This window comes from Marmota marmota, unplaced genomic scaffold, assembly GCF_001458135.2.
Source record: "Marmota marmota marmota unplaced genomic scaffold, marMar, whole genome shotgun sequence".
Classification (NCBI taxonomy): Eukaryota; Metazoa; Chordata; class Mammalia; order Rodentia; family Sciuridae; genus Marmota; species Marmota marmota.
In genome coordinates, this window is record NW_026000205.1 from 8117355 (window position 1) to 8134125 (window position 16771).

At 51.1% G+C, this 16771-nt stretch overlaps 1 protein-coding gene across 2 annotated transcripts in view; it reads left to right on the forward strand.

The window, feature by feature from the left end:
- LOC107151466 (Fc gamma binding protein) overlaps positions 1 to 16771 on the forward strand; it is a 36339-nt gene that overhangs the window by 8968 nt on the left and 10600 nt on the right. For both annotated transcript variants that reach the window (XM_048790915.1, XM_048790914.1), the window contains 8 exons: positions 400 to 1004; positions 3432 to 4002; positions 6688 to 7280; positions 9780 to 10350; positions 10468 to 10667; positions 11798 to 11957; positions 14523 to 14860; positions 16051 to 16624. In XM_048790915.1, the coding sequence (XP_048646872.1) occupies positions 400 to 1004; positions 3432 to 4002; positions 6688 to 7280; positions 9780 to 10350; positions 10468 to 10667; positions 11798 to 11957; positions 14523 to 14860; positions 16051 to 16624 (3612 nt within the window). The remainder of the gene's footprint in view (positions 1 to 399; positions 1005 to 3431; positions 4003 to 6687; positions 7281 to 9779; positions 10351 to 10467; positions 10668 to 11797; positions 11958 to 14522; positions 14861 to 16050; positions 16625 to 16771) is intronic.

Here is a 16771-nt window from a genome sequence, read left to right on the forward strand (position 1 = left end):
GGGTCTTGTGGGCTTTGGGAGAAAGGCCTGAGAAAGATGGAGCTATAGGAAGACTCCGAAATGGGGAGAGACGAGACCTGACCTGCGTCCTCTCTGGCTGAGGACAGAGGTGGGGCAGCAGCAAGAAGACCAGGCAGGAGGAGGCTGCTGCCCAGGATGGGACAAGGAGGCAGATCAGATTCTGGGTGCGTTTTGAACCTGGAGCTCACACGATTTACCCATAGATTGGTTGGTTGTCCAGCCAACAGGATGCAGAAGGGTCACAGACCTCTGAGGGTTGGCCCCTGAGCCCTGGAAAGGATGAAAGTGACATTAACTGAGATGGCAGGTTCCAACAGAGTAGCAGGGTGTGCGGGGCATCCCAAGGGCCCTGCTGACCCACTCCCCATCCTCCCGCAGCCATGTCCTGCCCGGCCAACAGCACCTACGAGCCCTGCGCGCCCCCCTGCCCCGCCACCTGCAACTCGGAAGCCTCACCCGCCAACTGCTCCGGGCGCTCGTGCGTGGAGGGCTGCGTGTGCCGGGAGGGCTTCGTGATGAGCGGCGGTGCCTGTGTGCCAGCCTCGTCGTGCGGATGCACCTACGAGGGCCAACTCCTTGCGCCGGGCCAGGCGATCTGGGCCGATGATCAGTGTAGCCAGCGCTGTACCTGCGACGGCGCCACCCACACGGTGAGTTGCCAGAGAGTGAAGGGCTGCCCGGCGGGCGAGCTGTGCGAAGTCCAGAACGGCCTCCTGGGGTGCTACCCCACCAGCTTCGGGAGCTGCCAGGCGTCTGGGGACCCGCACTACGTGAGCTTCGACGGCCGGCGCTTTGATTTCATGGGCACCTGCATGTACCTGCTGGTGGGCTCGTGCGGCCAGGACCCGGCGCTGCCCACCTTCCGGGTGCTGGTGGAAAACGAGCATCGGGGCAGCAAGACCGTGAGCTACACGCGCGCCGTGCGAGTGGAGGCCTACGGCGTGGAGGTGGCCGTGCGCCGCGAGAACCCGAGCCAAGCCCTGGTGAGTGACCCCGAGCCCAGGCTGAGCGGAGCGCAGGAAGTGCGTCCTAGGATTGGTGATTGTGGGTTCAGGTTGGGGTTGGGGGACGGCTCGAAGATCTGTGGCCAATGGTTAAGGCCCAGGTCCCTAATCCAGGACGTACTGTCCCTCCTTGGGTGTGTGACTGTCTCTCACCGCCTCAGTTTTGTCCTATGTCAAAGGGAATAAGGAGCCACCATTCACGGGGTGATTGTGCGGATGTCATGAATGAACTTCCGAAGTGTATACAAGAGAGGACTTGCGGCCACCACGTGTTCAGTAGATGTTGGCTGCTGTGGTTTTTGTTGTTGGGAGCCTTCAGAATGGTAGATTTGCACATTTGCTGGAGGAGGGTGGATATTCAGAGAGCTAGAGGGTGTATGTACCACGTGGGTCACTCGCAGGGTTGTGTGTTGGAGGACAGCAGAGTTCCTCTCCCAACGTCTCAGATCATGATGGGGCAGGACTCACAGAGGCCCCAGGTTTCTGGGCAAAGGGTTCTCAAAGGACCTACCACAGAGTGAAAGTAAAAACCAATGATGTTCTTTTAAAAAGAAGTGGAGAAGTGGGGTTTTGGGGACATTCACACAATAGCTAATCAGTGTCATTGAGCAGTTTTGGCCCAGGCCCTGGGGAGGTAGATGATTGAACCAGAAATGGGAGATCAAGAGCACGTTCCACGTGCCAGGTGCTGGGCTCAACCCTTCAGGTACCTTAACCCCTGATCCTCACAGCAGCCTTGGGCCAAAGGAAACCTCACCCATAAATCCCAGTGTCTGGCACAGAAAAGGCTGCAGATAAACAGAGGGCATAATTATTATTATATACTTACGTTCCCACCTCTCTGAAATGACATTTTGCCTGAGTCTTGAATAATAATAGCCAACATATATTCAGTTACTTCAACGTACTAAATGCTCAACATGTGTTAGTTCATTTCATCTTCACAGTAACCCTATAAAGTAGAGTCTTAGGTGAGGAAACTGAGGCACAGAGAAGTTAAGTCACCTGCTCAAGGTCGCACAGCTAGTGAGTGGCAGAGTTAAGAGTTTGAAGACAAACTGGCTTCAGAGTCTGTACTCTTATTTTTTAAATTTTTTATTTGTTCTTTTTAGTTATACATGACAGTAGAATATATTTTGGCATATCCTACACACATGGAGTATAACTTCCCATTCTTGTGTGGTTGTAGATGATGTAGAGTTACACTGGTTGTGTATTCACATATGAACATAGGAAAGTTATGCCCAATTCATTCCACTCTTTCCTGTTCCCATCTCCCCTCCCTTCCCCAATTCCCCCAGTCCAATCCAGTGAACCTCCACTCCCCCCACATATCAGAGAGAACATTCAGCCTTTGGTTTGGGGGACTGGCTTATTTCACTCAGAATGATAGCCTCCAGTTCCATCCATTTACCGGCAAATGCCTTAATTTCATTCTTCTTTATGGCTGAATAACACTCCATTATGTATGTGTAAGACCAGAGTCTGTCCTCTTACCCATGACACTGTCTTGCCTGTTCTGAAGAAAGAGATGGACTGGCAGGGAGAAAAGTAGACAGAAGGGTGTTCCAGAAAGAAGAACAGCAAGTGCAAAGGTCCTGGGACAGTGATAAGTTGGAAGAGTTGAGGGACAGCAAGGAGGCCTGTGGGGCCAGAGTGAAGGTTGGGGTAGGAGTTGAGGCAGGGCTGGCTACAATCAGGCTTGTACTCTCAGCTAAGCCTGAAAGATGAGGAGAAGGCCACCAGATGAAGAGTGGTGGCCTCTAGGCAGAGGGAACAGCAGGAACAAAGAGAGTTGGACTGAACTTGAAGAGCACAGGAGAACAGCACGGAGGCCAGCGGGGATGTACATCAGGGGTGGAGTTGGGAGGCAGGGTAGAGCAGTTGTTAGGAGAAGAGGTCAAAAATGTGGGGATACCCAGGGACTTGTGGGTAGACAGGATCAATTTTAAACTGATTGTGAAGTATAAGATGTCAGTAGCCAGGCAAAGAATAGGGATGTGGAAGAAGGTGGGAGTGCCACAAGCAAGGGGTACAGCGGGTGCAAAGGTCATGAGGCTGGGAGGAGCTTGGTGCGTCTGGGATGCCTGCATGACTGGAGTTGCAGAGGGTGGGTTGTAGTGCTGTCCTGGGAGATTAAATTGGAGAATAATGGGGACTTCAAGGCCATCTTAAAGGATTTGGATCAAAGCTGACACCTAAAAGATGAGGCAGAGGTTACCAGACGGAGAGTGATGGGTGGTATTCCAGAAAGTGGGAAGGGCCAGCGCAGAGGGCCCGAAGGAGGACCAAACGTGATGTTTGAAGAGAGTAACAAAGAGGTCAGAGTCACTGGGGCCAGGTGGAGGGGTGGGCCACAGAGCCACCAGTGCCCTGACCAGTTCCCTCTCCTGCCTCTCTGCCCAGTTGAATGGCATCCTCCAATACCTGCCCTTCCAAGCTGCAGACGGGCGCGTGCAAGTGTTCCGCCAGGGCAGGGATGCTGTCGTGCGCACCGACTTTGGCCTGACCGTCACCTACAACTGGGACGCCCTCGTGACCGTCAAGGTGCCCAGCAGCTATGCGAAGGCCCTGTGTGGGCTCTGTGGGAACTTCAACGGGGACCCGTCTGATGACCTGGCTCTGCGGGGCGGAGGCCAGGCTGCCAACGCTCTGGACTTTGGAAACAGCTGGCAGGAGGAGCCCAGCCCCGACACCTGTGGAGCGGGCGAGCCTGGCAACTGTCCCAAGCTGGACTCCCTGGTGACGGAGCAGGTGCAGAGCAAGAAGGAATGTGGAATCCTTGCTGACTCTTCGGGGCCCTTCCGGGAGTGTCATGGCAAGGTGGATCCCCAGGGTGCAGTGCGCGACTGTGTCTATGACCTCTGCCTGCTGCCCGGCCAGTCTGAGCTGCTGTGTGAGGCCTTGGCTGCCTACGCCGAGGCTTGCCAGGCCGCTGGGGCCACCGTGCAACCCTGGAGGACCGAGGAATTCTGCCGTGAGTACCAAGAGTGGCACCTGGGGGTCTCGGCCTTAGGTATTTTCATTCATGCACAAGTGTCATTCATTCACTGAATCCTTACAACTGCTTAGTGAGGTGGGGATTAGGGTTGCACAGACCTGTTTAGCAGAGCAGGAAACCGAGGTTAAGAAAGTTACGCAGACAGCCAGGAAGTCACAGACAGTACAGATGCAGCCAGTATTTGTAAAATGACTGAGTCCATCTGGTGGCCCTGGGTCAGAGTCTCACGTGACAGGTGTCATTCAGAGATAATCCAGAGGTGCTGCCTTTCCAAGGAGCTTGGTTCCCTCTCCAGTTCTTGGTCACCATCTGGCCCACTTTACCTATTTACAACATCTACCTGGCCCCTGAGGGCCTTGCTTCAGCCGTGAGTGCAGGATCAGTTGGCAAACATTTTTTTCTTGCCTATTAAAGAAATTTGGAGGGGCTGGGGCTTGGGCTCAGCGGTAGACCATCCACCTAGCACGTGTGAGGCGCTGGGTTCTATCCTTAGCACCACATAAAAATAAATAAACAAAATAAAGATATTAAAAAAAAAAAGGAATTTGGAAAGGCAGGCATTTCCTCACCTGAGTTTTGAATTTTTTATTTATTGTTCAAATATAATACACATATGAAGAATATGTACATATCATAACAAATAGCTCGCTCCTTTTTCAGTAGAACAAATCTGTGCAAATAGTTGCAAGTTCAAGAAAAAAATAATAATTTCAGGTCCCCTGCCTCACAAGATAACCACTATTCTCTTAAATTTTTTTTTATATAAATGGAACCCCATATTTTCATCCTGCATATAAGTAATGGCAAAAGATAAAATTTCCAACAAATGGTAACTTTTGCCATTTTTTTTTTTTTTTTTGGTACTGAGGATTGAACCCAGGGGCACTTTAACCACTGAGCCACATCCCCAGCTTGCTCATTCATACATATATATATATATATTTTAATATTTATTTTTTAGTTTTAGGTGGACACAATATCTTTATTTTATTTTTAATGTGGTGCTGAGAATCGAACCCAGTGCCTCATGGATGCTAGGCGAGTGTGCTACCACTGAGCCACATCCCCAGCCCATATATATATATTTTTTGTAATGTTTCTGTAATTGTAGATGGACAGAATGCCTTCATTTTATTTGTTTATTTTTATGTGGTGCTGAGGATTGAACCCAGTACCTCACACGTGTGAGGCAAGTGCTCTATCACTGAGTTACAACCCCAGCTCCAGCCCTTTTTTATATTTTATTTAGAGACAGTGTCTTGCTGAGTTGCTCAGAGCCTTGCTAAGTTGCTGAGGCTGGCTTTGAACTTGCGATCCTCTTGCCTCAACCTCCTGAGCTGTTGGGATTACAGGTGTGCGCCACCATGCCCAGTTAACTTTTGACTTTTAAAAACCTTTTCATTATGGAACTCTTTGGACATCCTCAAAAGTGAGCTAGGATACGCACTTTCATTGACTCCTCATCTAGTCTCCACAATGACTGACACATATTGACATCTTTAAACAAAACCGTTACTCGACTTACATTCCTCTTTTAACATAGCACGAACTGGCACATATCGCTGTTGGAAAGAGACATGAGAAATCCATGAATGTCATTCCTTTACTCCTTTAACATTCATTGATTCATTTGTTCATTAACAAATCCAGTCGGGTGCTGCATAATGGTGTTTTGGTCAATGATGGACTGCACATATGATGGTGGTCCTGTAAGACTGTCACCTAGTGACATCATAGCTGCCTTAGTTTGTGTAAGTACACTCTGTGATGTTCACGCAATAACAAAACCTCTTAATGATGCATTTCTCAGAACACATTCCTGTCATTTAGCAAAAAGTGACTGTTTTGTTGAATACCTACTATATTCCAGGCACTGTCCTAGGCGGCTCTGGAACACTTGACATGTTAGTGATGTGACCAAAGAACTAAATCTTCACTTCTATTTAATTTTAGTTAACTTACATTTAAATGGCCACAGGAGGAGATTTGATTTGGTTCAGTTTTTAGTCTTTCCTTTTTTTGTTTTTTGTTTCTGAGGAAGCTGCCTGTCTTATCCACCAGAGTAAAGGGAGTAAAGGGAAGTGTTTTGGGTTTGGTTGGTTTTTGATCATGACAACACTAAGTACTTTAAATACTAAAATTTAGTATTAATCATTATTTTGAAATCATGAAATATTACTAAATACTTAAAATTCACCAAAAACAACAAACTTTTTAATTACTACATAAAAGGAAGGAGCTAGAAATACTGCATTCACAAATATATTGCATAGAGTATACACACACGCACACATCTGCATGCTTAACATATGTACCACGGATCTGCAATTTATACCCAACTTAAATAAAGTTATTAAAGACATTTCAGACAATCCTGAGCCATGGTCACACTGGATTAGGATCTTCCTCTTAGGGATCAGAGCTGAGGTGGAGGTCGGTGGGAGAGTGCATGCCTAGCATGTTCGAGGTCTAGGGCTCCATCCCAGGACCAAAAAAATATAAAATTTAGCAGGATCAGATTGTGATACAGGGTGTTCCCAGGCGCTGCTGGACATAAGGGCTTCTTGTAGGTGGTCATTTGTGAGTGTGTGTTGCGGGGGGGGTGAACTGTGTCACCCTGAGAAGGAGAATTCCTGATGCCATTGGCTCCTCTCCCTGCAGCCCTGACCTGCCCACCTCACAGCCACTATGAGGCATGTTCCCGTGGCTGCCCACTGTCCTGTGGAGACCTCCCAGTGCCCGGGGGCTGTGGCACAGAGTGCTATGAGGGCTGCGTGTGTGACGACGGCTTCGCCCTCAGTGGGGACTCCTGCGTGCCCCTGGCCTCCTGCGGCTGCGTTCACCAGGGCACCTACTACCAGCCGGGCCAGAGCTTCTACCCCGGACCCGGGTGCGAGACCTTTTGCCACTGCCAGGAGGGCGGCCTGCTGTCCTGTGAGCCCTCCTCCTGTGGCCCGCAGGAGGCGTGCCAGCCGTCCAATGGAGTCCTGGGCTGCGTGGCCGTGGGCTCTGTCACCTGCCAGGCGTCGGGAGACCCCCATTATACCAGCTTCGACGGCCGCCGCTTTGACTTCATGGGCACCTGTGTGTACGTGCTGGCTCAGACCTGCAAGACCCGGCCTGGCCTGCCCCAGTTTACCGTCCTGCAGGAGAACGCGCCTTGGGGCAATGGGAAAGTCAGTGCGACCAAGGTGATCACCGTGCTGGTGGCCAACCACACCCTGCGGCTGGAGCAGATGCGATGGACGGTCAAGGTAAGGGCGGGGGAGGGGACAGCGGAGGGACCCTGGATGGGGGTGACGGAGGGGGGTGGGGCTCAGCCCAGGATGCACAGGGCCAGGGAAGGATGTGGGAGGCATAGAGGTCCCCGAGGAGAGAGCCCATCAGAAGAGTCCTTGGGGACCTGGGACCCGTTCCGGGTGGCTCAGTCTCTCTTCCCTGCAGTCTGTTGACTACCCATTCTGAACATCTCTGTCCCCTTCCTCCCCCTGAGCTCCACTCTGTCCCTGCCCCAGCCACCTCGCTGGTATGTGGTGCATCCAGAAGTTGGCCTGCGTGGGGTGGGAGTGTTGGCACTCAGGGGTGGCGAAGGTTCAAGCAGAGAGGACAATCCCCTGCCACCCCATAATAACCATTACGACAGCAGCAAAGCAGCTCCAGCTTCCGCACGCTGCCCCAGACCTTGATGGCTGCTAAGCACTTGGCGTGCACGCTGTCATTTTATTCTTGCAACCGTAGCTGGAAGGACCATGATTTGCTTCACGTTTTTAGAGGGAGAGGGCCCATCACTGGCCCAAGTCCCCCAGCAGAGGCAGGATTTGAACCCAGGTTTGTGCGCCAGGAGACAGTGGACTGGTCCCTGTGCCACTCTGAGGGGCTTTGCTGACTGAGAAGGACTTTTGGTCTCACATAGAAACTGGCATTTCAGCTATACTGAAGGGATCTCCCCAGAGAGCCCACTAAAATACAGGCACACAGCCTTCTTCGTAGCAGTAATGGTGAGGATGCTGATAAATAGCTGGCTTCATCAGGGGTTCCCTGCATGCTGTATGTGCATTGCACAATTCAATGTCTTCCCTAACAATATCCCAAGCTCCCAGAAGAGCGCCTGGCATATGGTTAGCTCCAAACACATGGGAGTTGTTGGTGTTCTTGTTTGCATCTCCCTGAATCCCCAGCATTCCTATGAGTTGGAAACCACCATTATGCCCACTTTGCAGAAGAGGAAACTGAGGCCCAGAGATTAACTCTTGCCCTTAGTCACTACCCATCCCTGCTTGGAAAATACCGAGGTTGACTATGGTTTTAGAATACTCAGCCAAGAGCATTCCTCTCTCCTGCCTTCTCCCCTGATTCCTCACACTTCTGGAAGAATCCAATGTGCACTACATCTGTGATAAGGATTTAGAAGGCTCTGCTGGTGGGCTGGGGCTGGGGCTCAGTGGCCGAGCGCTTGCCTTGCACATGTGATGCACTGGGTTAGATCCTCAGCACCACATGAAAATAAAATAAAGAAGGCTCTGCTGGAGCCCAGAGTGTTCCACTGTTCCTCAACTCATGGAGTTCATTTCTCCAGAAATTTAGCCTGAGTTTCCACCCACTGATGCTTAAAGCAGAAACCCTTAGTCCTCATTCACTCTTCAGAATAGAAACTTCCAGTAGTAGCTACTTATCACAGCAAATGCTCCCAGAGCATGCTTTCTATACCAGCCCCTTTCTCAGCTCTTTACAGGGTTTTTTTTTTTTTTAAAGAATATTTATTTATTTTTTAGTTGTAGTTAGATACAATACCTTTATTTTATCTATTTATTTTTATGTGGTGCTGAGGATCGAACCCAGGGCCTAACACAGGCTAGGTGAGAGCTCTACCGCTGAGCCACAACCCCTGCCCACCTTACAGACATTAATTGATCTAATCCTGAAAATAACCCTATGGGGTTGATACTAAGACCCGCTGGTGAGGTTCTTATTCCCTTGAAACCTGTATTAGTTTGCAGGTGGCTGCTGTAACAAATTGTTACAATTGGGAGCTTAAACTAACATTTATTTTCTCACAATTCTAGATGCTATGGCAGGGCCAGACCCCTCCAAAGTCTGTAGAAGAGCTTCCTTCCTTGTCCTTTCCAGCTTTTGGTGGCTCCAGGTGTTTCTGGGCTTATGTGGCAGCACTCCAATCCCTGCCTTTGTCTTCCTGTGGCCTTCTCTGTATGTTTGTATCTTCTTCTGGCCATATAAAGGACACCTCTTGTTGGATTTAGGACCCACTCTACTCCAGGATGGTCTCATCTTGAGATAATCACCCTAATTACATCCACAAAGACCCCTTTTCCAAATAAGATCACATTCTGAAGTTCTAGGGGGACATACCTTCAGGCACACCATTCAGTCCACTACAAGACCCAGTTTTTAGATTCATTTTACAAATTTGGAAACTGAGCTGGGTGAGGTGGTGCACACCTCTAATCCCAGCAGCCTGGGAGGCTGAAGTGGGAGGATCACAAGTTCAAAGCCAGCCTCAGCAACCTAGTGAGGCCCTAAACAACTTAGGAAGACCCTAGATAATATTAAATAGGGCTGGGGATGTGGCTCAGTGGTTAAGCACCCCTGGGTTCAATCACTGGTACTGGAAAAAAAATTTTACAAATATGGAAACGGAGGCCCAGATAGGGGAGGGCACATAAGCAGGGACACTTGAGGCACTGACCCTGTCCTCCAAGTGTAGCCTCTGAGGTGTGGCATCCCCTGGCGCCCAGGTGGACGGCGTGGACCAGAAGCTGCCGGTGGAGCTGGCCGAGGGCGCGGTGCGCGCCTTCCAGCACGGCTCCGACGTGGTGGTGGAGACCGACTTTGGCCTGCGGGTGGCCTACGACCTCATGTACTACGTGCGCGTCACCGTCCCGGGCAACTACTACAAGCAGATGTGTGGCCTGTGCGGAGACTACAACGGCGACCCCAAGGACGACTTCCAGAAGCCCGACGGCTCGCAGGCCGCCGACCCCAATGACTTCGGCAACTCCTGGGAGGAGGCGGTGCCCGACTCCCCGTGCGCGCCGCCGCCCCCCTGCGAGGACTGTCACTGCAGCCCTGAGCTGGAGGAGAAGTACAAGAAGGAGCAGTTCTGTGGCCTCCTCGCCAGCACCACAGGGCCGCTGGCCAACTGCCACAAGCTGGTGGCCCCCGAGGGACCCTTGGAAGAGTGCGTCTTCGACCTGTGCCTGGGAGAGGGGAACCTGACCATCCTCTGCAGCAACATCCATGCCTACGTGAGCGCCTGCCAGGCGGCTGGAGGCCACGTGGAACCCTGGAGGACGGAATCTTTCTGTCGTGAGTGAGGGGACACGGAGGGGTCAGGAGCCGGGAGGCTGGGGCACAGAAGGGGTAGACCCTGCACCCTGCAGCACCCCCCTACCAGACACTCTGATTGACATCCCTTTTTTGCAGCCATGGAGTGCCCACCCCACAGCCACTATAAGCCGTGTGCAAACACCTGCTCTCTCAGCTGCTCGGCTCTCAGTGCGCCCCTGAAGTGCCCCGAAGTGTGTGCTGAGGGTTGTGAATGCGACCCTGACTACCTCTACAATGGCCAAGCCTGCGTGCCCATCCAGGAGTGTGGCTGCTACTACAAGGGTATCTACTATGAGGTAGGAGCACAGACATCTAGGGCAGAACCCAGGGCCTCGCAGCCTGTCCATTTGGCCTCCTGCCTCTCTCTCCTACCCTCCCCTCCCTGATCCCAACTTGGTCCAGCTAGTCCTCTCCCAGCCCCCTGCTTTTGCTTCCTCTGATCCACCCTCCACATGGTAGTTGGAAATACCTTTATAAATATGACCATGGGTCCTGAAGCTTTAAACCCTTCCCTGGCTCCCCAGGTCAAGATTCAGCTTTGTATCCCAGATCTGGGCAAAGGTGGCCTCCATGGCCACAAAAATGACATTTTTGCCTCTCTTAGACCAGCTGCCAACCCCCTCTGTTTCCCTCTCCCTCAGTTAGTCCTTTTCCTTTGACCTGAGTGTGTGGTTGTCTAAAATCTGTCGCCCTCACAAGACTGAGAGCTTGCTGTGGTCAGGGACCCTCTGTTGTTCTCCTTACACTAGCAATACTAGAAATAATAATAAATGTGTGGGTGGTGCTTACCACCAGCCTGCTTTTATTTTACATAGACACTTTTATTACGAAGAATTTCAAACCTGCAAATGTTAACAGAACAGTGCAATGAGTCTCTACGTCCTGCTCATCCCAATCTTATTTCATCTCTACCCGCCCACTTTCCTCTCCAGTCTGGATTGTTGAAGGAGGTCCCTTTTCGTTTCATCTGTATGTTGCACGTGTATTAACTCAGATATACTTTCTCTGGCGAATGTGATTATCATAGGCAGTTTACAGATGCCTGCAGCATACAGATGAGGAAACCGAGGCATAAGGAGGTTAAGTAACGTCATCCAGCGTTGGATGGTTCTGGAAATAGCAGAAGCAGGCTCAAAGCCATTAGTCTGCTCTGGAGGATTTGCTCTTAATTACTATTCACAGGGCTTCTCCTCTACAGCAGACATCTGTGGCTATTTTGGATGAAAGAGCCAGGAAATGCATGAAAGGGAATGAATGAATGAATGAATGAATGCCTGACTTGGGCCCCAGTGCCAAGGTGCCACCTCGCTGAAAGATGCCATTTTCATGTTCTCTGGACCCTTCTGCGCCAGGAACACTGGAGATGCCAGAGTTGGCTCCCACCCATGGGATGGATCCCTGATCACCATGCCCTCTGTCCCCACAGCTGGAGCAGAAGGTCCTCATTGATGACTGCCAGCAGGAGTGTGTGTGCCATGCAAATGGAACCATGGCGTGCCAGAATCACACCTGCAAGCCAGAGGAGGTTTGCAAGCCCCACGAAGGCGTCCTGAGCTGCGTCCCGGGCTCCAACCCTGCCCCTGAAGGTGCTTCGCTGTGGGGGGTGGGGGCTGGGGGAAGAGGACAGGGACCTGGGAGCTGAGAGTAGCATGACTTCATGGTGGCTTTCTTGTGGGAGGCGCAGAGGGCTAGGACTCTGGGCTGGGTTTTTCAATGTCAACAGCAGAGACCAACATTGTGGGAGGCAAGGACCCTTGGGAGGATTCCAGGTCGAGGGGGACCTTCAGGACTAGAGTTCTCAGGACAGATGATGTCAGAGGCACTAAGTATAGAGCAGAGACAGGCAGACTTTTTCTGTCAAGGGCCAAAGGGGAGATATTTAAGCTTGCAGGCCCCACAGTCCTGATCATGACAGCTCAGCTCTGCCATTGTTCATGAAAGCAGCCATAGACTAAGCAAGTGAGGTGGTGTGGCTTTAATCAAACTTTATTTACAAAAACAGGCAACCAGTGGTGCCCTAGTTTGCTGACCACTGGTTTGTGGATTGGCATCTGGACTTCAGATGTCAGCACCATGGGGCAGGGAAGACTGAGCCAGGGGACAGGTGTAGAAAGCAGAGTTCTGAGGTCTTAGGAAGAGTCCCAGTCCCAAGACTGAAGCAAAGCTCCCACAAAGGCAGGACTTTGGCTACAGGGGCCCCCCAATCAGAGGATCGGGTTTTCTACGTACAGTGTCAGACATAGATGGGATCCCTAGACTAAATCTGGGACTCAAAGCCACCCTGGGGCTGGTTTCTTAGGTGAAAGGCGAGAACCCCCTGAAGGTTTAAAGAATGGGACCTCCAGAACTGAGAGGCAGGGGCCGAGTCCCTCAGGGCTGAGGGCAGGATAACAGGTGCCAGAGATGGAGGTACATCAGTCAGGGTCCAGTCGGGAGACAGATGCCATACGGTCATTTGAATATGGAAAGTTTATGTAAAGAATGATTTATAGAGTTGGAAATGTCGCTCAGTGGTGGAGTGCTTTTCAATGTGTGCAAAGCCCTGGGGTGTACCCCCAGCACCTCAAAAAGAAAGAAAGAAAGAGGGCCAGCTGCAGTGGCGCACACCTGTAATCCCAGTGACTCTGGAGGCCGAGGCAGGAGGATCGTGAGTTCAAAGCCAGCCTCAGCAACTTAGCAAGACCCGATCCCGATCTCTAAATAAAAATAGAAAAAAGGGCTGGGGATATGACTCAGTGGTTGAGCGCCCCGGGTTCAATCATCCCTGGTACCAAAAAAAAAAAAAGAAAGAAAGAAAGAAAGAAAAAGAAAAGAAAAAAGAAGACGACAGAATGATTTACTAGTAAGCAGAATAACTACTAAAGGGTAAAGGGAGCTGGGTGTGGTGGTGCACACCAGTGATTCCAGCTCCTCAGAGTGGCCAGCCTGGGCAACTTAGTGAAACCCTATCTCAAAACAAATTAGTTATTTAAAAAAGGAAAAGAGAATGCTGAGGAATAGGAGCACAGCAGATACAGGGAGCCTGAGATCTCACTGAAGAGACACTACTGTAACTCACTGGGTGGCAGAGAGGTTTGCACAGGCTGCAACCGACAGGAAAGACACCCCCGCCGAGGTGCTAGCAGAATTCGGTGGGAACCTGCCAGCTGGAATGCCTGGGTGATTTGCTGGGAAGCCAGCTGGGGCCAGTGAGACCCACTGAGCAGGTGTCCCAAATGTCACTGGCCCTGCACACCCAGGAGCAGGAAGTGCTGAGCCGGTTGTAACCAAGGAGGGACTGGCCTCCTGCAGAGACTCTCTTGCGCCCTCTAGAGACAAAGTTTAACTATGCAGGTGGATTTGGAGCAGGAGGCAATATATTGGTAACTGGCTCAGCAGGAGAGAGGAGGAAGTTTGAATTTACACACAGAGGATTCCAAAAGTGGGCATAGCAGAGATAGTGACATTAAGGATGAGTTCTTAGATCCAGAAGCCCTCCAGAACAAGAACTTAGAAGTGAGACCAAGTCTAGATGAAACAACCCCTAGGAATGAAATTTTGTGGTGCAAGACCCCCAGATCATGAGACTTAGATATGGGGATCCCAGAGCCAGAGCATGAAATGTTGTGACTCCATACAAAAGGTCCCCCAGGACCCTCATCTTGGGCATGAGACCAGGGGGCTGAGATTTTAGGCATGGGGAAACCTGGGACTGGGATCACAGACATGGATGCCTTCAGGGCTGGTACCTCAGACATAGGGACCCCTGGAGGGAAGGTCTCAGTGTGAGTCCCCTGGGGCTGAGATCTCAATCAAGAGAACCCAGAGCCTGGATCTTAAATGCAGGGACCCTGGGACCTGGGTCTCAAACAGATAGGGAAATAGGTCTCAGAGAAAATGACTCTAGGGCCTAAAATGGGGACCCTTGACCCTTAGGCTGTGGACACAGTCCATCACAGGGCCTGCATGTCAGGCCAGGGGGAATTCCAGGGCTTAGTCTTAGACACAGCAAACTCTAGGGCCTGGGTCTTGGGTGTGAGGATCCTGGAATTTGGTCTCACCTGCAGTAACCTTCAGAGTCAACATCCCTGGCACAGTCTGGGGCAAATACTGGAAAGCGGCCACCTAATGGTGAGCAACCCCCCTCAAGGCCTTCTCTTCTCTGTCCCCAGAACCGTGCCACAATGTGATATGCAAGCCACAGGAGATATGTGAAGTTCAGAATGGCGAGGGCATTTGTGTGCCCATCTCTGAGGTCATGTGCTGGCTGTGGGGTGACCCACACTACCACTCCTTCGATGGCTGGGCATTTGACTTCCAGGGCACCTGCAACTATGTGTTGGCAACAACTGACTGCCCAGGGGTCAGTTCTCAAAACCTGACTCCCTTCACCGTCACCACCAAGAATGAAAACCGGGGTAATCCCTCTGTGTCCTATGTGAAGCTTGTCACTGTGAATACTCTCAATACCAACATCTCCATCCACAAGAATGAGATCGGCAAAGTCCGGGTATGTTCAGCAGGATGGTCGTCTGAGCCCCCCAGTAGTGTCCTAACAGCCACAGTTAGTAGCTCAAAATTCTCCATCTTTACCAGGTGTGAAGGTGCATACTTGTAATCCCAGTGGCTTGGGAAGCTGAGGCAAGAGGATTTCTAATTCCAAGCCAGCCTCAGCAATTTAGCGAGGCCCTAAGCAACTCAGCAAGGTCCTAAGCAACTCAGTGAGATCCTGTCTCTGAAAAAAATATTAAAAGAGCTGTGGATATGGCTCCGTGGTTAAGCACTCCTGGGTTCAATCCCAAGTACCAAAAAAACACAAAATTCTATCTTCACTTAGGCCTAAATCAAATTGGCAACAGGAATGATAACAATTACAGCAAACAATCATCCTTTCTCTGGGAATTAAGCCTAACCCTTTGCTATGGGCTTTAACATAGCAGGTTAGCATTTGTCTTTGTGAAAGACCTGGATCTGAACCCCAGTTCTCCCTCCTCCTTATGAGCTCCATGATTTTGACCAAGCAATAACTTGGTGGACTTCAAGGTCCTCATCTGTTGAAGGAGCATCATAGCAGGCCCAAGCCCACAACAAAGTGGTACAGTTAAAGTGCTGAGCTCAGAGCCGGGCCTAATGAAGCTCCTGTGAGTATCAAGGAACAGACAAGAGGCCCAGAGACTCAGACATGAAGAGAAAGTCAGAGATGGTAAAGACAGAGATAGGCTACCCTTTCTGCCCAGGAAAAAGAAGATGCAGATGAGTAGCAGCTCACAGGGAGAAAGGAAGGCATGGAACAGGACAGGCGCTCGGTATGTGACCATGAGCGAGTAGAGACAACCAGGCAGAGAATGAGAAGAGCAAACGGAGTGGGGGTTGGGGGGGGGGCAGAGACACAAAGAAAGACCAAGAGAGTAAATGCAGAGATAGAGAGAGATCTCCAAGACAAGAGAGAAAACCCAAGTGAAGGCAGAGGCAGAGAGAGATCAAGAGAGAGAGCCAGAAAAAGCAGATGTGAGGTCTCATTCCGCAGGGCCTGGATGAGAACAGACATCCATGTTTATAAAATGACTACATAATCATATATGGATAAAGACCTTGACAGCTCCCACCTACTGGCAGGATGAGAGAGGAAGGGAGGTAGGGACCAGAGCTGGGACCTCCCTACCCCATGTGACCCCTGTTTGCCTCCCTCCCCACCCCCAGGTGAATGGTGTGCGGACAACCCTGCCTGTCTCTGTGGCTGGTGGGCGGATTTCAGTGACCCATGGAGCGTCAAAGGCTGTGTTGGTGACTGACTTTGGGCTTCAAGTCACCTATGACTGGAATTGGCAGGTAGAGGTGAAGCTGCCCAGCAGCTACAGGAAAGCAGTATGCGGGCTCTGTGGGAACATGGACAAAAACGTCAGTAACGATCAAGTCTTCCCTAACGGTACAGTGGCTCCTTCAATACCCACCTGGGGTGGCAGCTGGCGAGTTCCAGACTGGGACCCATTTTGCTGGGATGAATGCAAAGGGTCCTGCCCAACATGCCCTGAGGAGCGGCTGGAAGAGTATAAGGGTCCCAGCTTCTGTGGACCTCTGGCCCCTAACGCAAATGGCCCCTTCACCTCCTGCCATGCCCACCTGCCACCTGAAAATTACTTCAAGGGCTGTGTTCTGGATGTCTGCCTGGGTGGAGGAACCCAAGACATACTCTGCCAGGCGCTGGCTGCCTATGCTGCTGCCTGCCAGGCTGCTGGAATCACCATCAAGGACTGGAGGACACAGGCCGGCTGTGGTGAGTGTTGGGGAGGCAGCTGGGGCCGAGAGATTTCACTGCAGTCCTTCTGGGTCCTTCTGTTTGTTTCTCTGTCTCTCTGACTCTTAGTATTTCTGTGTGGTTCCTTGATTTTTTCTGTTTCTCCATTCTTTCTCTCTGTCCTCT